Source organism: Protopterus annectens, chromosome 3.part1 (genome assembly GCF_019279795.1).
Source record: "Protopterus annectens isolate FY-2018-M chromosome 3.part1, PAN1.0, whole genome shotgun sequence".
Classification (NCBI taxonomy): Eukaryota; Metazoa; Chordata; order Ceratodontiformes; family Protopteridae; genus Protopterus; species Protopterus annectens.
Window position 1 is genome coordinate 141707567 of NC_056732.1, and position 22272 is coordinate 141729838.

Sequence of the window (22272 nt, forward strand, 5' to 3'; positions counted from 1 at the left end):
TTTCCTCACTGCCTCAGTGGCAGCACCCACCTGCCTTCCCCCAGATTGTGTGTAGTTATTGTGAGTTTAAACCTCTTATTTGTTTGTTGGATTTTGTTTTTTTGTATGGTATAGTGAATTTACTATTGCTAGATGATTCTGGCTTCAGGTACTTTCCTCTCCTCCTTTGTGGAAGAGAAAAAGCTTGAACACTCACTAACCTTCTGTGACAGCTGAAAGCTTCCTTCTCAGGATATGCTCCACCAATCATCTGCCACAGGAAGAGAGAGAGAGGAAGAGGAGTTTGAGCTGTTTAAAGCTGACTAGTACTGGGTTACCTAGCATATACTAAATTTTCTTCACTTTTCCTGAGGTTTGTTCAATGTCAGCCTATTCATGCACTTTTTCTTATGTGTGGAGTCAGCCCAGATGCTTGTGATAACTCTGTTACTTATATACCAAGGTAATAAATGCAAAGGGAACATAACTGTCTAAAAGGAAAATCTGATTTGTTAAATTATATTCCTACTTTAGTAATAATCGTGAAATAGCTGCAGATTTAAACTAAATGCAGGAAACTGTTGCGATTCTGTGTATAGAATGGAAGGATCTGTTACATCCTTATATTCCTAACATTTATAGTAGAGTATTTTTGTTTACACAGCCATTGATGTTCTCCATTTACGGCCACCATTGACTGTGTTAGTGAATACCAGTAAACCTGACATGCTGACTGATGTAGCACTGATTCAGCTGGCAACTTCTAAATGCTAACGTTTTCATTAGTGTGTGTATATATTAGAAGTCTTATCATATGAACATAATCTTTATCTCTCTGCTGATGAGTCAGTGTTGTGCTTGCACATGAGCACAAAAGAAGGAAAAAAAAAAATAAAACATCAGAAAAAAAATCAGTCTATAAAGTGTTGTGGAGATGTGCAATAGAAAATCACGCCTTGCTGCTTCTCATGTTATAATATATGATAGTATGAAGCCAGTGATTCTTACCAGTGAAAACCACTTCGTACAGGACTTCAACAGAAAAAAGTTAAACTTTTTTGTATTAGTCCTATTGTATATTAGCATTCATATAATTTACAAATGCGCCAAATGACAACAACAGTGCAAGTGTATTTAAGAATCAGCTTGCATTCTTGTAAATTTGTTTTCATATGTAGGATCTTAGGTGGAATACCATTCCAAATGAGTTGGTCCATACCTTAAAGATATTGGAGTTATGGCTTTGAGCTGTCTTAGTCAAGAACTTGATTAAGAAATCCAAACTAAACAAGATCATTAACTTAAATTATGATACAGAGTAATGAAAGACTTGTTAATACTCTGTCAATATTCAGGGCAGTTAAATGTATCTAAATGGAAACATGAATCATCTCAAACTGCACGTATTGGACTAAATTAAACACTCACCTTCTAGGCATGCTTGTGCTTCTTTCAACTTTCGTTCATTGGCTACCTGCAAAAATTCACCCAGCAGCTGAAAGCTGTGTATTTGTAGTGTAGAGGATGACAAGAATAGCAAGGGATGGCCATCTTTATCCATTTCATAAGACTTTACTGTTGATCCACTATAAAAGAAAAATACATTACGACTTTAATCCCGTAATTATGTGCAATCATAAATATATTTAAATACTACACAAACGTCATTTTGCCTTTTTTGCAAGTTTATCTTTTCTTTCTCCTTATGGTATGCAATGACACTATAGGATACTTAGGATTTATGACATCCAAAATAAAGACACTGACCCCTAAACAAACACCCTCTGTTCTCTCCATTCTGAACACTTGAAAGTAGCCTTGATGGTTTATGATTGCTTCACATCATAATATAAAAGTCAGCTATTAGAACTACCAAACATACAGAAACATCTTCCTTTAAAGGCTGAAAACATCACACAACTTTTATGAAAATATATCTGCATTATTATTTAATGACTTAGCTTTTTTCCTCAACACTATTTTCACTAAAAGTAGTATTCAAGTACAATATGATTTTATATTTTAACCTAAAACTGATGAAATAATTAATGATGTATGGTATAACACCTTTGAAACTGGATTACCTAGAGATAGTGAAGAAAATGCAGCAAATAATTGATCAGATTTTCTGAAATCCTTTGTTCTGTGAAGGTAAAAATGTAGTTGCCTGTGGACATCTAGCAAATGAAGGGAATACTCCCCTTTACTGGTAAAATTAGGGAAGACTGGCAATTGAAGTGTCTGAGTTATATTAGCTTCTGAAACCACCTTTGGTAAAAGGATAGATTGGTCCTAAGTGCAGCCCTATCCTTGTGAAATATTAAGTATGAAGGTTTGTAGGATAAGGCCTGAAATGTTCAGAGACTCTTCTGGCAGATGTAATAGCCCCTAAAAATAAAGTTTTCCAAGATAAAAACTTTAAGTCACAAGTTACTGATGGTTCAAAGGGGGATGAAGTAAGGGACTGTAGGACTAATGTTAGATCCCAAGGGGGAACTGGTTCTTTAAATGGGGATCTTAACATCAGAAGTCCCTTTAAGATTGCTTTGCAATGTCTGTGTGACATTAAAGGTGAGGCATACCCCTCATTGGTAAGATCAGACCATAAACAAATCTCACTGGACATCCACATATGCCATCCCCACCCCTAGCCAAGGAAACCACGGTATAGAACTTCTCAAAAGCAAACTTCACACTTCTCAAAACTGAGGTGGAATCCTTCAAAGCCCCCGGGCCAGTGGACAATATGGCCCAAAATGCAGAATCCTTTACAAAAGCATTCCATGGACACCTACAGGAATGCATGGAGCATGCTATCCCAAATAAAACCAAGACTCACTCCTCCAAAGGCAGGAGACCTGTCTGGTAGACCCCGGCCATGAATAAGCTATAGAACAGAAGGAGAAAGCTACTACATGACAGAGCAAAATCCCAAAAAGGGAAGGCATCACTGATCAGTACTAGCAGGAAACTACGATCCCTCATAAAATCTTCACACTAACGATAATCACAAGGCCTTCTTTAGTTATGTCAGAAACCTGGGAGGCAACTCCCAGATATGCTCTGAGTTAGTGCAAGATGGCAAAAAATTTACTTAACCCACAGACATTGCCAACATCCTGGCAGAAAGGTTCAGTGCAAACCCCCCCCCCCCCCCAAAAGAGCAAATGTCTATCCCAACAGAAAGTAGCCTTCCTGAGATCACAGATGCACAGGTGAGGGCTGTCCTCTCCAAAGCTAAAAATACAGCATCAATGGGACCAGACGGTGTCCCGGGCTGTGTCTTATACAAGCTCCAAGAAGAACTAAACCCTTATATAAAGTCACTGTTCAATCTCAGCCTTACTACAGGATATGTTCCCAAGGAATGGCGTACAGCAACAGTGGTCCCACTCCACAAAGGGGGTGCCACAACAGACCCTGGAAACTATCGCCCTATAAGCCTGACTAGCCTGGTCTGCAAAGCTATGGAGCGTATCATCGTGGAAATCATAAACAAAGACATTGGGAACCTCCAGACACTGGATCCTACCCAATTTGGCTTCGTTAAGGGCAGATCTTGCCTGTTGAACCTGGTCGAGTTCTTTGAAACAGTTACCAAATCCATAGATGAAGGAAAGGTAGTCCACACAGCCTACCTGGACCTCGCAAAGGCCTTTGACACAATACCCCACTCAGGCATCATAAATAAGCTCACCAGCTTAAATATCAACCCCTATGTCACAAGATGGGTAGCAAACTGGCTCAGGGATAGAACCCACATGGTCAGAATAGCAGGTGCCATGTCAGATTCTAAACCAGTTACAAGTGGTGTCCCACAAGGCTCAGTCCTGGGACCTCTCTTGTTCAGTATATATTTCTCCGAAGTACAGGCTAACATGGGTGGACTATGGCTGACCAAGTTCGCAGATGACTGCAAACTGGGTGCTATAAATCGACTCTCTGACTGATACAAGCATCCTCCAAAAAGGTCTCACAGAGATGGGTAACTGGTGCCAGAGCCATGGCCTAAAGCTAAATGCCAAAAAGTGCATAGTCATCCCCTTTGGAAAAAACAAAGTGCCCACAAATTACCACATAGGTGGTAATCCATTAAGTATGGAAGAAGTAATTAAGGACTTGGGGACCCAAGTAGATAGCAATCTCTCCTTTGACAATCACGTTGCCAAAGTGGTTAGAAAGACCTTCTATATAGCCCACCTTATTATGAAAGGGTTCACATCTACATCAAGAGAGGTCATTGTGCCCCTCTACTCATCACTTATCAGGCCCATAATTGAGTACAATGCCCCTTTTGGGATGCACCTTACCGGACACCTTCAGCAACTGGAAAGACCCCAAAAGTATCTCACCAAGAGGATCAAGGGGCTCAAAGAGATGCCCTGTGCAGTTAGGCTAAAGAAACTCCAGCTCTACTCAGTTGAGTAGCACCTACTCAGAGGCGATCTGTGTCTGACGTATAAAGCCATGTCCAACCCAGAATTAATGGACATGCTTCACCTCAGGAAATCTAAATCCCTTAGAGCTACACGCTCCAGGGACTTGAACCTCAGCACAGAAATAAACAGGACATGCTGGAGGGACAGATTCATATCCCAGAAGCTCCCCTCACTTTGGAACAAAATCCCAATCTATGTCAGGCAGAGCCCCTCACTGACCCTCTTCAAGAGAAATCTTGACGAATGGATGGGAGATCGTAAGTTTATCCCTGGGATCTCTTCTGGGTCGCTGCTTGACAGAGGTACAGTAAACAAACCTTAAAAGGGCTACCGTCTGTGACCTACTATACAGAGGCACAGTCAACAAATCTAAAAGGGTGGCGAAAGCCAAACACACTCTGGCTAGGCTTATAAATGCCCTAGGGCAGATAGCCTAGTATCAACCTATGAACCTATGATCAAATCCCATATGAAAGTTCGAGATTGCTGCTAAATGAAGTTTAATTGTTGATGCAGAGGCCAAAGGAAGGGAAAACAAACCTGTTGAGCCCAAAAAGGAGCAATGAGGATTGAGTTCTCCAGCCTCTTGGCTTTCTTTAGAAAATGCGATATCAAGGGAGTTGGAGGAAAGGCAAAGAAAAGACTGGAGGGGGGGGGGGGCAATCATGAAGGAGAGCATCTCTGGGTGATTCCCATGGTGGGATAATTAGGGAAAAGTAACTTCTGCACTTGTTGTAGGGTGAGGCAAAGAAATCGCAGCAAGGTTAGCCTCTGTGACTAAAAATCTTGTTTGCCACTACAGGATTGAGAGACCACTCATAAGGCATGAGAATATTTCTGCTCAGCTTGTCCACTATCACATTGGGGTGCCCAAGAATGTGCATTGCTATGAGAAAGCAGTTAGAAGAAATTTCCCATTGCCAAACTCTGCTTCTCAACACAATGAGGAATATGTGGTACCCCCTTGCTTGTTGATATACCAAACTACTGACGTTGTCCATTTAAATTGCTACTGTTCCCAAAGGAATGACATCCTGGAATGCTTGCAACACTAACAAACTGCCTTCATCTCCAGAACAATGATATACAAGTTGGCTTCTAGTTAGGACAGCGTTCCTTGGACTGCTCTTCCCAGATAATGCCCTCCCACCCTATCTGGGAAGCATCCGTGGTCACTATGGCTTGGGGTTGCGGAAGAATGAAAGGTCACCCCAAGACAATCTGATTGGAATGGAGCCACCATGAAAGATCCTGTTTGCAGCGGGGTAATTACAATCAGGTAAGACTTTGGTTGTTGAATCAGAGACCACTGGGAGGCAAGTAACTATTGCAGGATTCACATGGGATATCTTGCTAAGGGAACAAGAGTTATTGCTGCTGCCACTGAGCCTAGCACTTTTAGGACTAATTTTGCTGTCACTCTGTTTTTTCTTAGAATTTGAGAGACTTGGAATCTGATGCATTGCAATCTTTCTAGATAGAGAGAAGCGATTCCTGTGACAGTATCTAAGCGGACTCTGACGAAGTCTAACTGCTGAGAAGGTTGTATTCTTGACTTTTCGACCTAGAGATGTACAGAGGCATAGAGTGTACTCTCTTGCTCATTCTAACTGATGCCTGGTGGTAGCGGTAAGGAGCCAGTTGTCAAGGCATGGAAAAACTCGAAAGCCCTGCAGTCTGAGATGAGCTGCAACAACTGCCATGCATTTGGTGAACACCCTGGGGACTGTGGTGAGTCCAAAGGGCAGTGCTCTGAATTGGAAATGTCTGGCTCCCAGCCAGAAGTGCAGAAATCTCCTGGAGCATTTGTCTATTTTTATATGGTAATAGGCATCCTGGAGGTCTACTGAGCACATCCAATCATCTTTTTCCAAGAATGGAAGCATCGACTGTACTCAGACCATCCAGAATTTAGTTTTCTGAACTGCCTTGTTGAACTGGCTGAGATCCAAAATGGGTCTCCAGTCCCCTGTTATTATGGGCACTAAAAAGAACCTTGAGTAAAACCCAGATCCTATTTGGTCTGGTGGGACTTTTTGGATGACTCTTTTGTCCAGTAGTTTTTGAATTTCTAAGACTGCTGCTTCCCTTTGACTGAGTGGAAAGTCCGGGAGTTTTTTCTGGGTTATTGGGGGTAATGACAGTGGAATTTTGTAACATCTGAATATTATTCCCTGCACCCATTTGTCCATAGTTAATATTTTTCAGGCAGATTGGTGCAGAGAAAGTCATCTCCCAACTGCCTCCAGAGGAGGGCAGTTAGACCCCCCGTTCAGTGGTGCTGATAGGAAGTACTAGAGAAAGATTATCTGGACCCCTGGTTTTGTGGCCCATTTCTGCCTCTGGGATGGTGTCTTCTGTTACTTACCCCTCTGCCTCGGGGAAAGTCTTTGCTGCGTGAATCCTGGAAAGGCCTGCTGAATTTTTTAAACCAAAGTCTCCCACTTCTCTGGTTCCTTGAGTAAGGCCCTGAAAAGGAACCGAAGGGGAAATCTTTATCGGTGCCGACGGTTCCACGATTCGAACCCCAACAAACTCCAGCTCTGAGCTCAGAGGAGTTGGAGGAGGAACATCGATGGAAGCAGACGGAGCCGACACCTGTTGAGGAGGGCTGGATAACATTTTGGCCAGTGCCTGCGACTTCAACAACCTACTGACCACTCTCTCCACGTCGTGATCCGAGAGTCTAGAGGACCGAGAGGAGTGGGAGGATCTGTTACTGCAGTCACTCTGCAACAGGGGAGACCGAGGAGCCGAATGTATCGACTCTAGAGAAGGCAACCTCAGTCTCTTGTGGGTCTGAGACGGCTCCAAAGATACTGGTGGAGCTGACTGGGAGGCAGCCTCCCCGGTTCCAGCTGGAACTGAAGTAGTGGGTAATGTTTGGGCCAATGACAGCTCCGAACTGGGAGCCGACGATTTGGCCGGTTTAGGAGATTTCACTGGCTGAGCCTTGGCCAGTGAACCCTGGGGCTTATGAAGACCCATCAAGATAAGCTTATTTTTGTGCTCCTGCAGAACCCTTGGGCTGAATGCATGGTATACAGAACAAGAGTCCTGCAGGTGCACTGCGCCTAAGCAATAGACGCAAGAAGTGTGCCCATCTGTCAGAGACATTTTCTGACAGCATGAGTCACACTTTTTGAATCCAGACACCTTGGATTCTTTAGGCATATCCAGTAGAGAAATACTACCTTACACTGAAAAGTTTTTGGGCAAAGGGCCGAACAGCAAAAAACTACAGACACTAACCTAACCAAAAACACAATAAACTACAGTTAAGAATTTTTTTTTTTTTTTTTTAACTAGGAAGCCTCCAACTTAAATGGCTACCTATGAGGTAAAAAGAGAAAGGCTTAAACTAAAAATGCTACCTACAAGAGGAATAGGAAAAGGGGGGGGACGAACTCTCTAATTTAAATGAGTTCCAAGGGAAAACTACAATTACACTAATACTACAACAAAGTAATTAACGACTATGTTGAAAACTATAAACTATCAAAAAAAGAACCCTAATCTGATAGAAAAGTAGTATAATAAAACTTACATGAGCCTGAGCCAGTAACAATGAACCTCGCAGCTGAAGCGGCAAATTAAATCTGGGTAGCTAGCGCTAGGCAGCATGGGATAAGGGGTAGCCTCGAGCCAGTAAACAGCTCTCGGGCTATAGAAGATGGCCGAGTCAGAGCCAAGGGTCGGCTCCGATCCCAACAAGCAAGAAACGAAGGCGAGATAGACAACTTAACATTGTGCCTTCACTGGCACAGGTAGTCTTAGCTTTTGTTTTGTGTAAATGAAAGATGTGCAATCCCTTAACCATCTAGACAGAGTAACTTTAGACACAGGTTTACTCAAAGTTGCATTTGTAAAGGATACAAATAACTGTCCTGATTATCTAACTTGCTTAGTTCTATCCAGATAGAAATATAATTGCCTATGCACATCCAGAAGGTACAGGCAATACTCGCCCTTATTAGAAAAATTGGGGAAACATACAGGCAAGTCTATGGACAGGTTGATATTGGTCTCTGAAATTACTTTAGGAAGAAAGGTTGGGTTTGTTCTGAGTGAAACTGTCTTTATGGAAAATTAAGTAAGGTGCTTTAGAGCACAGAGCCTGTAATTCAGAAACTCGCCTCTCTAAGTGAGAGCGATGAGAAGTAATGTCTTCCAAGGAAGGAATTTTAAGTCACAGGTAGCTGCTGGCTCAAACAGAGATGAAGAAAGTGAATGTAATGCAACAGTCAAGTCCGATGGCGGTAGCGGCTCTTTGAAAGGTGGCTTCAGATGGATGGTGCCTTTAAGAAAAACCCTACAAAGCCTGTGAGAGATCAAAGGCTGGTCCCCCATACCATTATGGAAAGTTGAAATAGTTGCTAGGATAACCTTGATTTTAGAAGCAGAAGCTCCTTTAACAAAGATAGCTGCACGAAAATGCAGAACTTTTTCTACTGGCACTGAAAAGGGATCCAGACCATGATCAGAAGCCCAAATAGAGAATCTCTTCCATTTACTAAGATAGATGCTCCTGGTGGATGGTTTACAGGATGCCAACAAAATGTGACATACAGGAGAAAGAATATCAGTATGCCTGGTGACTAACAGAATTGGAGAAACCAAGCAGTCAGCTTGAGAGTTTGAAGATTGGGGTGAATGAGTCCCTGGGAGTGGGAGAGAAGGTCCAGAATCCGTGGGCAGTGAAGTAGTGGAGGCCAGAAGAAGAGAAACCATATCTGTTGAGGCTAGTATGGAGCAATGAGGATCACTTTATTTCTCAACCGAGCTGCTTTCTTGAGAAAAAGGGGGAAGGGGGTAGGCATAAAGAAGACCCGGGGCCAGTCGTGGAAACAGCATCTTTCTGGGGAACTCCCCCCGAGGGGGCATTATGGCAAAGTAGCTTCTGTACTTGTTGTTCAGGGGTGAAATAAAGAGGCTGCAACAAGGCTGGCTCCAGTGAAGAAAGATCTTCTTCACTACTCTGGAGTTCAGAGACCACTCATGAGGCATGAGGATACATCTGTTCAGTTTGTCCACTACCATGTTTGAATTCCCTAGGATGTGTGCTACGATCAGAAAGCAGTCAGACATTATGGCCCATTTCCACACTTGGAGGGCTTCTTGACATAGTGGATAGGACTAGATTCCCCCCTGCTTGTTGATGTACCAGACTATGGACATGTTGTCTGACTGAATAGCTATTGTCCCCTGAGGTAAGGCAGAGTGACATGCTTGCAACACCAAAAGCACTGCCCTTAGCTCTAGGACACTGATATGCAGACTGGCCTCGAAGGGGGAGCAAGTGCCTTGAACTGTCTTCTCGAGATAATGACCCCCACTCCATCTGGGAAGTATCTGTGTTCACTATAGCCTTGGGCTGTGGGGAAATAAAGGGGCGGCCTAGAAGAATCTACTCGGACTGCATCCATCAGGTTAGGTTGTTTTTGCATCTGCTGGATATGAACATTAAATGATTCATGGAGTGGGTCAGGATAGACACTAGTTTACAAGTAACCATTGAAGAAGCCTCATGTGAAATCGTGCCATTGGAACTAATGTGATCACTGCTGCCATGCAGCTCAATGCCTGCAGAACCAGCTGAGCTGGTATTTTGTTTGTGCGAAGGAGAGGAAGCACCTATGACTGCATTTTCTGTAACCTGTGTAGGGGAAGCGATGCCATACAGGATGCAGTGTTGAGGCAAGCTCCGATGAATTCCATGTCCTGAGAAGGGGCAAGTTGGGATTTTGCATGACTGACCATGATGCCCAGTTGTTGGGATAGTTCCAAAATGAAGTTTGTAGCTTGTAGTTGTAGATGCCTGGTGGGAGCGGTGAGGAGCCAGTCACTAAGGAAATACTTGTAATCTGTGCAGTCTCAAATGTGCAGTGACTGCTGCCATGCATTTGAACACCCTGGGGGCTGTGGTGAGACAAAAGGGCAGTACTCTGAATTGGAAATGACTGGCCCTAGCAGGAAGTGGAGAAACATTCTCAAGCATTTGTCCATCTTTACGTGGTAATAAGAGTCTTGAAAGTTGATACAGCACACCTAAACATCTTCCTCTTAGAAGGGAAGAATTGACTGAAATGTGGCCATCCAGAATTTGTTCAGAACACTGAGATCCAAAACTGGCCTCCAGTCCTCAGTTTTCTTTTGCACTAAAAATAATCCTGAGCAAAACCCACATCCTAACTGGTCTGGTGGGACTTCTTGGATGACTAGCAGCTTTTCTATTTCTAGTGCTGCTTGATCTCTCTGACTGGGTGGAACATCGGGGAGTTTTGCTGGGGTTCTCGGATAAAGAGTGAAGGTGATGAGATAACCTCCGAAAATGATCCTTAGCACCCAGTCATAAATGGTTATGCATCACCGGGTGTTTAGGTGCAAGGAAAATCTATCTTCCCCCGACTTCCTCCAGAGGTGAGCAATCAGGCCCCCTTTCAGGAGTGCTAGCAGGGTTGATCAGAGAAGACTTCCTGGAACCCTGATTCTGTAGATGACCCCCGTCTCTGGAACAGCATCTTCCATTGTAACTACCTCCTCTGCCCAGAGGGGAGTCTGAACTATATGTGTCCTGGAAAGGCTTCTGGGATTTCTTGAACCACATTTTATCACTCCTTTGATTCCTGGATTAACGATAGTTGAAGAGTGGAAAAATGCACACCCACAGCAGACAAAGTCTTTCCATCTTTTTCACACCTGGACAGAGTTTCGTTTACCTTAGGTCCAAATAAAGAGGATCCATCAAAGGCAGCACTGATGAAGGAAAATTTGAATGGTTCCACAAACTCACACAAGTGCATCCAAATGTGTCAACAAATAGCAACACCTGAAGCTGCTGACCTGGTTGTCCCTTCAACTGCATGCACTATTAGCCTCATGGATGAATTTGAGATAGATTCCAGGGTAGCTAACTGGGAGGCCACTTTTTCTTGGACCCGCTCAGCAAGTGCTCCCACCAGAGTATCTAAAAGTTCCTTTACCAGATCCCTTTGAAGTCTGGTAAAATGTGCCAAGAAATTCAAGGACCTGATGGAAAAGGTCAATGATGCACAGACCTGCTTCCCGAATCTGTCCATTGCCCTAGACTATCAGTTAGAGGGATGTACAGTACGACTTTCCTCGGCTAGTTCTTTCTTGGTGGCAGCCACTACCACCACCATGGCATCAACTGCTAAGCCCTTCACACAATGTGGTTGGTCTTCAGGAGCTGAAAGGTTCTTGTCAGGTCTCAGGGGGACTGGTTCTACAGTCAGGAGCCTTCCAAACTCACTCAGTGATTGGCTTAATTAGGTCATCAGCAGGTGGGGTCACCCAGGAGGTAGACAGGTGAGCACCATAGGCCTGCAAGCACACAGTCTCCTCACAGAAAGGGTCTTTTGACTTCCAATCACCACTCTGTTTTAGGATCTCAAGAATGTCTCCAAAGGAGGAGTCTTCCAGGGGTGACCGTGGGGAAGCGTCCCCCTCACTGAAATCCATGCCCTCTGTGACTGATTCTTAGGGAGAATCAAGGTGTTTCCTCTTACACAGTCTCTTCCGAGGAGCCTCCTCAGTGGGGAACATCTGAGGAGGACTCGAAAGAGGATATGTATTTATCAGGCAAATTTTGCGACCTTGGGGCTCACTATCCAGGGGTCAAGTTTGGCAGTAGAACCGAAAAACCTGGGGTCACAGGAGAAGACTCCTGTAACACAGGAGCCACCTGAGAAAAGTCAGTGGCCAAAGCTCTTTCCATGTATGGTCTAAAAAACAAGTCCCCCTGAGGAGGGATGGGAGCCCGGATCCATGACAGACAAATTCGGAACTGGGGTCACACCCCAGCCTGACAGACCAGAACTGAGGATGGGTCCCCAGCTGGCACATCCTGAAGAGACATGGCCGGCTCCATCAAAAAACTTGGGGCCAACTCAAACCCTTCTGGTTCAGTGGCAAAGACACGGTCCTGGTTACCCGATGGTGCCAAATGTACCAAGGGAGCCAGAGCTAGACTTGATGAAGACAAAACGGTTGTTGGCACAGAAGCTATCGGAACCTGAGAAGTTGGAGAGGAGGGCTCTAAAGCCTGTGTAGAGGTCATAAGAGAATATGAAGGGGTCGAAGGCTAACCCCCTACACCGGAAGGGAGAGGAGGCCGAGATGATGAGGGGAAGACCCCTAGCTGTTAGGATCTGATCTGCCAACCTAACGATATCAACTTTAGACAGACTTCTGGTGTAGTGAATGGACAACCCTGAAGGAGAGTCAGGTCTCTCTAAGAAAGGACTAGGGAGCTGTCCAAGGAATGGGTCCAAAGAGGGTTAATAAGAAGTCCTGGGTTGGGTAAATATATCTGACTTGGCACAGTCTGCTGTACCATTAGGGAAATTGGCACTGGAACGGTGGAGTTTTAATTACAGCAGTAGTAGTAGTAATCGCAGGTTGAATGATTGTTGTATTCAGTGTCAATGTCACTCGTATGATTTTTAGTGCCAAAGAATCGAACCGTTCTAAGGGCTTCGGAACATTGGCTCTCAGTTCCATGGAGGAATCTTTGGATGCATGTTTGTGTTTAACAACTGGTGCTGATTGAGACGTCAGCACCAAATGGGTAGATTTTGATCCAGAGGAGACTGGTCAGCCTTGGACAAGGCTTCTGCGGAAGGGGCTTTAAGGAGCCCTCTGAGAATGAATTTGTTTTTCCTCTCTGCCATAGTCCTATTACTGAAACTCTAGCAGATGGAAGAGTCTACACTCAAATAGGGCACACCCAAACAGTAAACACACTTGTCATGATTATCAAAGTTAGGCATTTTCCTGACGCACTCTATAAATTGTTTAAAGCCCGTAGTAGAGCTTTGAGGCTTTTTTGCCATAGTCCTGAACAGAAAAGGGACCGACAGTCAGAGAAGAAGGTAAGAACAAAAGAGTTAAAGAGTAAAGCAACTCGGTCACACTTAAAGGGAAAAATCTACCAACAATGTTAGAAAGATTACCAACAGTAAAGAAAAAGTGAAAGGGGGAGGGAAAAACTATCAATGATGGTAGAAAGGAAAACTACCAACGGTAAGGGAAGTAACACACTCATAAAACAGGGTAGACTAAAGATTAAAGCTAAAAGTAAAGAGTTTAAGAAAATTAGTTATAGAAATAGAAAATACAGCATTTTTACTTAGCTAGAGACATGAGTCAGCTGATGCGTCTTGTCGTAAGAGTGGCAAACGAGATCTGGGATAATGTGAAGAGGGGCACTGTGGGTAGACTAGCAGCTCGAGAGAATTTTTTTGAGACTAGAGGTTGGGATGAAATACTTTTCCTTACTGGTGAATCAGCAGATTTGTGTTCAAAGGAACTTGCCAAAGTGGTTGAGTGGTCTTGGCCAGCTGAAGACACAAAAATCAGTTTTACTTTGTCCTGCTTGGGCTCAAGAAGGATGTTTTGAATCGAAGGGCTGGTGGAAAAGCGCACAATATGCCTCATGTACAAAGAAAGAAGAAAACCTTCTTTGTTCATGTGATGTGGTACTGAATTATGCAGCATAATGCTGGAATTTAAGTATTCAGATGAGTGACAAGTCCACCTTTAGCATGCATCAGAAGACTGCAGGATCTGGTTGTTATTCATTTGCCTGGAAAATGTGTCTGTTGATAGTAAACTGCCAGGAGATTTTATTGCCCTGTGAAATAAACTACAGGAAGGAAAATGATGTACTGAATTGTCTAATGCCATATATGCAGCCTGCAGAGTTCATAGGATCTTATGCCACCTTGTCTTACTTGTTGATACAGCATCATAAAGTTCTTTGTATCTGACAGAAAGTGCTCCATGAAAAATATCCTAGAGATGTGCTTGTGCATTGTAACTGCTTTCATCTCATTCAGTCTGAAATGCAGAGACCCTTTTTGTCAAGTCCTTCACACCTGACCAGAGAGATCCTTGAAGTCAACTACTCATGCAAACTCTGAGGAATCTGCTGTCAGTTGTTGATGGATAGGAGTGGAGACAACTGATATTTCTTTCATCATCCTGAGACAATGAACCACCACATAATTTCTTTACCTAATTCAAGATAAAAATCACTGCTTCTAAACAGCCTTTTAGATAACTGTATACATTCTGAGATTTCCTCATGTCAATCCTTAGATGGAGAACTAGAAAGATGACATGTATGCCAGAAACTTCAGAAATTTGGAGCTTTGAGTGATTAATGGCAGAAGAACTTGCATTTGAACAAAGTGTACCACCGACCACCCCTAACAAGGTTACTGTATAAGAAGGCAAAGGGAGTTTTTTAATAATTTGCCGAGATGCCCAATGATTAAAATATTTTAATGGCTGACTATTCTTGAATTTAACATTTCCAGAGTTTCAGCAACAATGAAGTAGTCATCGAGATGGGGAAAAATTGTGCTCTGTTTCTCAATTTATGCAAACTATGGAACTGAACATCTAGTAAATACTTTAACAGCTAGGGGTCGCAAATATTTCCGTGCGCAAGACTAAAGCATACTCAATTTCTAAAGCTGTTGTGGAGCAACTCTTTTCAGTGAATGGCAGTACAGTGTTTAGTCTTTAGTATTAATACTAAATACTCCTTGTTATGGTTTCTTAGTTACCTATATGAAAGGCGACAAGCCATTAAATGGCAAAAATCCTACTCATCCTTTCAATCAGTTATAACCGGTATCCCTCAGGGCTCTATCCTGGGTCCTCTCCTACTTAATATATTAATGACCTCCACTCACCATGCCATCTTAGTTCAATATGTAGATGACTCAACGTTAATATGTGCGGCCTCAACAATATATAAGCTTCAAAAATCTTTCTCCTCTGTAGAAACTTGGCACAAAGAATCAAACCTCATACTCAACCCCAAGATAACCAAGTTAATGCTTTTTACCTCAAAAAGGTGCCAAAAGCAAAGGCAATGTTTTACCATAAATTCAGCAAGTAATACTGTCAATGAAACTGTAACTCACAGTAAACCTGTAGGCATTATAATAGATAACAATCTCAAATATGACCTGCATATACTGCACACCATTAAATCTACATGCCAGAAACTAGGCCGCTTTTATAGGAACAATGGATTCCTTAAAGATACTGCAAGAAAAACTCTAGTCACCACCTTATTACTGCCAACTCTCTTATACGCCATTCCTATCTTAACAAACTTAAACAATACTCAAAGAAAAAAACTTGCCTCCTTCTACAATAATAGCTAAACTTGCCACCAATCTTCCTCATGGGACCAACCATTGTCAGAACTTAAAGCAAGTAAACTGGCTTGAACTACACAACTACATAACATATTCACAACTAACTACAGCACACAAACTCATTCATCATCCAGATAAATGCCTGCACTACAAAACTTATTACTACCTACTGTCCAGTAAGGACCTCCTGTCTAGTAACAACTTCTTATTACTTACAAAGAAGTCAACTAATGTTGCAGGATACTAGCTCTAATCCCAATACGTTGCCAAACTCTGGAATAGTATCCCCACACAAATAAAACTCTCCAACAAACTCGATAGTTTTAAAGCACTGCTTAAACTACATCTTAATCAATCCTGGTCCTGCTCAAGCTCATCACAAGACTGAGACTTTGTGTTCACTCCAAATACTCTCCTTAAACAGGATACTCTCAACCTCTCAATGAAATGAAAAAAAAAAAAAAAAAACAATTTTTATACTAACTGCTGTCTGTACAATCCACTAAGTCGCATGTGGGCTTTGTCTTTAATAACTTTCACCTCTGTGAAATCTTAGAATGTATAAGTGTAACTACTGTTTGTGTATAAATGCAAATAGTAATGTAACTACTCTGTGTTTGACTAGAACCTAGTATAACGCAATGTAAGCAAATGGAGCTTTCCTCCCTGGGCTCCGCTTAAAATGGATATTACCCAGTCAGACTTATCCGGTAAATAAAGACAAATAAATAATATTCTGAACTGTTTTGCATGGCAATGTTGGCATACACTATGCCTAATACTGGTTTAAACCTGACCCTATGAGGTGATGCTGTAATCACTCTACTGCCTTCTTTTTTCAAGGACTTTTCCCAGTAAGTCAAAAAGTATCTTAATTCTGATGTGAGGATATTTATGGCACTGTGGACATAGGAGGAAGGTACACTTCTTTTATACAGTTCCCTAAAGGTTTAGTTTACTAGTTTCTGAACTGGAAGTGGTATCTACTTCCACTGAAGAGCAGATGATGATTTGCATTTCTTTTATTTCCCTGATGGTTATTCTTTTTCCAACTTGTTTTTGGTTTTGGTAGTTTTGTTTTTCTTTTTTACTTCTCAATCTTCTAGTGTTTCGATGTTACTGTATTTACATTGCTACCTTATAACTTCTGGAGCTTTTCTCGCCAAGTAGGTGGCTACAGTTTAATCTTTCAAAGTTTGTTGCTTTGCTGAATTTTAAAAATACAGCTCATTACTCTGTGTCTTGCTCAAGTCCTAAACCAAGTAGTGTGTGTGTGAAAATCTTTCAGGTTGCAAGCCCGCCACAGGCACACCTAGTAATTGATTTTACAGAGAAAGATATAAACTCAAAATATGAAGTGTTGAAAGTAATGATGTCTGAAAAAATTCTTCTCCTTTCGGCTGCTCCCATTAGGGGTTGCCACAGCAGATTATTGGTCTGCAGAACGAGTGGCAATAGAGTTTTACGGTGTCAAGTTGCCAACCCGGCACCCAACCTTCCTCGGAAGGCGCGTACACTCTAACACACTCACACTCACCTGGGGCCAATTTATGGTGTATAATCCACCTGTAGCATGTCTTCAGAATGTAGGAAGAAACTAGCGCACCCAGCAGAAAACTACGAGAACAAAGGGAGGACATGCAGACTCTGCACAGCAGGCACACCAGCTGAGACTCGAACTGGAGAACCTCTTGCTGTGAGGTGACAACATTAACTGCTGCACCACTGTGCTGCCCGATTTCTGAAAAAATTAATCAGATTAAAAGTACTTGTGAACAGCTAACATATGCCCTCTTCCAGCAATCACAGCCACGTAACCAGCAGTGTCACAACAAAAAGAAAAAAAAAAGAAGATGGATGACATTTCTCGGTACTTTATACGATCCTTGTGTCATCTGCATCAATATATTTGCTGGAGCAAGATCAACACTTGTCTTCATAGGGGAAAAAAACTGTTACAGAACTTGTCCAAACAAGTACAGTTTCACTACTGAGAAACGCAAAATGTTATTTTTTACAGTCAGCCTCTCCAAAGTAAGAAGCAATTAAATGTTGCATTTGGAGTACAGTATATCTGTACAATAGAAATAATTAGAAGTGTGCAGACACTGAAAAATAACACATGGAGTAAAAGCAAGTAAAAGAAAAATCGTGTGAGATGTGGGAAAGATGCAAGGAATGGTGAAAAGCAGCTGAGTTAATACTCTTGAATACATATGAATACTGATAGACGTTTCTGATTAAGTATTTGTGTACTATATAGGTAGTTCTGATGACACACACAAGTCTGGATTTTAGTCACTGCCCTAATCTTATTCAACATACCTATGGTACATATTAAAGAGCTAGTTAAGTTACTGTTAACTCAGGGAGAAAGAACTTCAGAACATACAATCTCATTCAAAGGATCTGAGCTTAGAAATGCAGCAGCCTACTTGTGCTATACTGCAGTACCTACAAACATGAATCCAGGCAGCTGGCATAAACATCAAAAGTACTATACACTGCGCCAAAGACACTGCAATTAGTCTTTCAAGAGTCAATAAATGGCTTCTTTAACTTAATCACTGATGGTAGTTTGGCACAATAATATGCAACAAACCTACTGTACATCACATGCTACTGTGTTGTCAGACTCGGAAATAGCACTTGCATGCTGACTGACAGCATTACAGTCCTGATTTGGTGTCTGATGCTAGCTCATTCCTTTAAGTACAATTCAAACTACTCAGTTAATACAACTAAATAAATCTGCCTAATGATTAAAAATTGAGGACTTAATTTTCAAAATGTACCTTTACTCTTACAACAGCATTGCTTCTGGGTACTGAAGTACATTGCCAATCAAGTGATGGGTTTAACAAACACATAGCCTATTACTTTAGCCTGTCTCTACCTGGGTCCAAAACTAGCATTCAACATACTAATCATATTCTAAGCATTTAAAAAACTACGGGATAAGAATGCTGTTTTTACCCCTTTTGTTTTGACAGTTATATAGTGAACCAGAGAAGCTCATCATAGATGTATCAGTGAAGCTGGTAACATTCCCTTAAAAGCATTAATTCCGAGTTGATGTGGCCCAGAGTAGGAACAAAAGAAGGGAAAGTAGAGAGAGAGAGAATAAAAGTGATAAGACATTTGTCTTGTGTTATAAACCTGCTGAAAGTGGGGAATAACATGCAACTCTACTCTTTTCACCTGCCTGTTACTAATTTGTACTAAAACTACAAAATCATAAAGGGAATTGAAGCAACACATCTCAAGGATATTACCCAATATTGACTAATACACGTTTTAAGTAACGGACGGCTACAATATGTAAATAAATCAGTTAAAAATTACACATATATTTAGTAGCAACCTTGTAATCAGGAAAGGAAATATTTCAAATAAAATGTTTGCCTTAGACTCACAAATAAGTTTCCAGATGGTACTTGCCTGATATCCCAGCTTGCTCCAAAAGCAGATGGTTCTACTTTTGTTATCCACTCAAGAGGTTCCAGAAACACAAGTTTTGCCTCATGGGGATATCTGGAATTGAAATTTTCCACATACTTAATGATAGTGTTTAGCAAGGACTCATTCAAAGGTGTAATTTCTAAGTTGCCAGTCCCAGAGCTCACAGATGTCCATTGTGCTGCTCTCGCTAAGGCTATCCCCATTGTGACAATATGTCCTTAACCTGTAAAGAAGTAAACAGGTCAGTGTATGCCTTTACCAGTTTCAGGATGCCTTTTGCACTTATTTTCACTTTTTATTGCTCTACATTTATTTCAGAAAAAATATGCATCAATAATGACCAAGTAACACATATAATGAAAAAACAAGAGTATGCAAAGCTAAAAAAGCTTAGTAAATTTATTGACTGCTTCTTAGTCAATTATCAAAGAAATGTTAAAAGAAGTGTTACCCACTTTCATCAAGAAACTGTTAATTCCTTTCTAAACTTAATTGTATAACTTAAGGCCCTATGTTATCAAAATTTTGTAGCTCAACTATTTATCACTTTCTTGAAGTTCAGACAAAGTTGTGTTTACCAAAGTCTGTGTTTATCCCCAGTGCAAGACACAACATACAATAAGCAAGTTATGAAAATCAAAATAACAAAATGTAGGTAGACAGAAATGCAGTCACCAGATGAATCTTTACAGGTCCTAAGCCCTAACCAAAACATGACCACTACTAATAAAATCTTAGCTGGAGGAATTACAGATATACAATTTTCATCCAATAGTTGTAAACAAACACTAATTCTATTCAGTATGCACTTGATACAGTTGAAGCCTATTACTGTCATGCAGCATGTAATAATAAAAGTCATTACATGTGATGATTTAACTAAAACAGTCTATGGGCTGACTCAGCACGTAAAAATCCACTACCAAACATTAGCGGACCGGAGTTCCGCTGTGGCGACCCCTAACCGGGATAAGCCGAAAGACATAACAAAGTCTATGGAACACAAGGAAGTCAATGCGGAGTGACAGGGTCTATAAGCATACAAAGAACTCCAGGAACAAGAAATGAAGAATACCCAGAATATCTGTAAATGGAAAAAAAAGGCGATAGAAAAATTAAATAAGAGCCTTGTGTACAACAACAAAAAAGAAGCAGGTCATAAGGAAGTCTGTGCATGAAAGAATAAAGGGAAGTCCTTAAAAATTCAGACAACTTTGCTTTTCTTGGAGTCAATAAACTCCTTTCTTTTCTCATATGTTTATCCCTGTATAAACAGCAATAAAAATACAAGTGACAAAGAAGGTGAATATTAAAACAATATGCTTAAAGAGAAGTGTGAGACAGAAAATGGTAACTGCTACAACAATAAAATATATACCTGCTAGTGTCACTTGCAGTGTGAAAATCCTGACATGTATACAATAGGATGTAAAATGGACTACCAAAAAACTGGAATCTGTCTCAAATAAGTTCAAACAAGCATGCAAATGCAATGTTATAGATCAAAACCATTGGCCTAATCACTACATCAGTAGAATGAGCACACACGAAAACTGTACTTTTTTTTCTTTAGAGATGTAGTCATTGCTTTAGCTCAGTGAGCTCTAGGCACAGAAGGCAAAGATTTACTGACTTTTTCAAAACAGAATTTATTACAATCACACAATGACGTGGATATGGTAATTTTAGAAACTCTGGAGCTGGATGCCACATTTTCAGAAAAATGAGAGGATTTTTTATCTCAGGGTTGAATCTGACCTGCCTGTGCACATCCATTCAATGTAACAAGTATTAGTCACCGTTATACTAATTAAGAAAGAAAGACTATTAGATTAATTAACCAAGATTTCTTTTGGTGGCCACCTTGGGCTTAAACGATTGATTTGTTCTCAAAGAAGCATTATTCTTTTGGAAAACCAAGCATAGAGGGTTGACACACAAAAAATACAATTCAGAAACCTTTCTGGCAGATATAATGGCCACCAGAAAAAGTGTTTCTTAATATAACATCTTTAAATTCTGCAACAGCAGCTGGTTCAAAGGGTGAGTAGTTACCTTCTTTAAAATAAATATAAAATCACAAGGAGGACAGATAAGAATAAAGAGACTGAGAAATGCCTTGGAAGCTTTCAGAGACATCAGTGACAATAAGTCAGAACCTTGACGAGAATCTAAAATCACTGCTAGATTGACTTGGCAATCTGTGACAGGTACTACAAAGGATCCAGATCTTTGGAAGTAGCCTTTTGAGAGAAACATGCCAGTTTTCTTTTGTATATGTTTCTAGTATTACATCTCTGGGGCAGAAATGGGAATTTGGACTATGCTGGTCAGGGCATGAAGCGTCACAGGCCACTGCTGGAACATGAGTAACCCACAAAAGAAAAAAGAAGCTGAAGGTTTGGGTGAGGCTTGCTGAATGGGTGGGTCACAAGGGTTCTGAAGGGCTTCAGATGTACAGACTTCAAAGAGAAGGCCAAAATATAAGGGAAAGAAACCTGTTAAGCCAATACAGTGCTACAAGGAATGACCCAGGAAAACTGAATAAATTTCAGAATAAGGGGAAAAATGTAATAGATTCCTGGGAAGTCCGTTATGCAAGACAGCATTCCTGGGACATCCCCCAAGAGGTAGGTATAAGGAAAATAAGCTACTGCATATAGCATTCTTTAGGGATGCAAACAGGTCACAACAAGGCTTGGCCCTCCAATGGAAAGTCTTCTGTGCCACTGATGGACTGAACAACCATTTATGTGACATCATTAAACAAGGATTGAGCCTGTCTAATAGTGAAATGGCTTCCTCCAGGATGTGGTTGGTTAACAGACGGAATTTTATGGATGCAACCCATTCCTATAACCTCATCACTTTTCAAAAAACTGACTATGATTGAGTTCCTCTCTGCTTTTTTTATGTATCAGACCATCACCATGTCTGTGTGGATGATAAAGATTTATAAAATGAGAACTGTCCTTATTTCAGGATCTACAGATTGACCACTGTGCGTGACAGTACATCTTGGGCCATCTGCCCTTGAACATGCCCCCCCCAACTATAGGGCAGATGTACTCATGATGACTGCCAAGGCAAAGGTGGGGAATATGAGTCACTCGGTCAGAGCCAGATTTGCTGTACCACCAACACTGCAAGTCCTGGAAACTTTTACATACTGTATCATAGGATCGGACAACAAA

The 22272-nt window shown here is 41.4% G+C and overlaps 1 protein-coding gene across 1 annotated transcript in view; it reads right to left on the reverse strand.

Annotated features, from left to right (window-relative positions):
* Positions 1–19310, reverse strand: part of ODAD2 (outer dynein arm docking complex subunit 2) — a 1637397-nt gene extending 1618087 nt beyond the window's left edge. The window contains exons 1-2 of the mRNA XM_044066670.1: positions 19058–19310; positions 1408–1565 (exon numbers count right to left, since the gene is read on the reverse strand). Of these exons, the coding sequence (XP_043922605.1) occupies positions 1408–1565; positions 19058–19281 (382 nt within the window). The 5' untranslated portion in view covers positions 19282–19310. The remainder of the gene's footprint in view (positions 1–1407; positions 1566–19057) is intronic.
* Positions 19311–22272: the final 2962 nt, after the last annotated feature.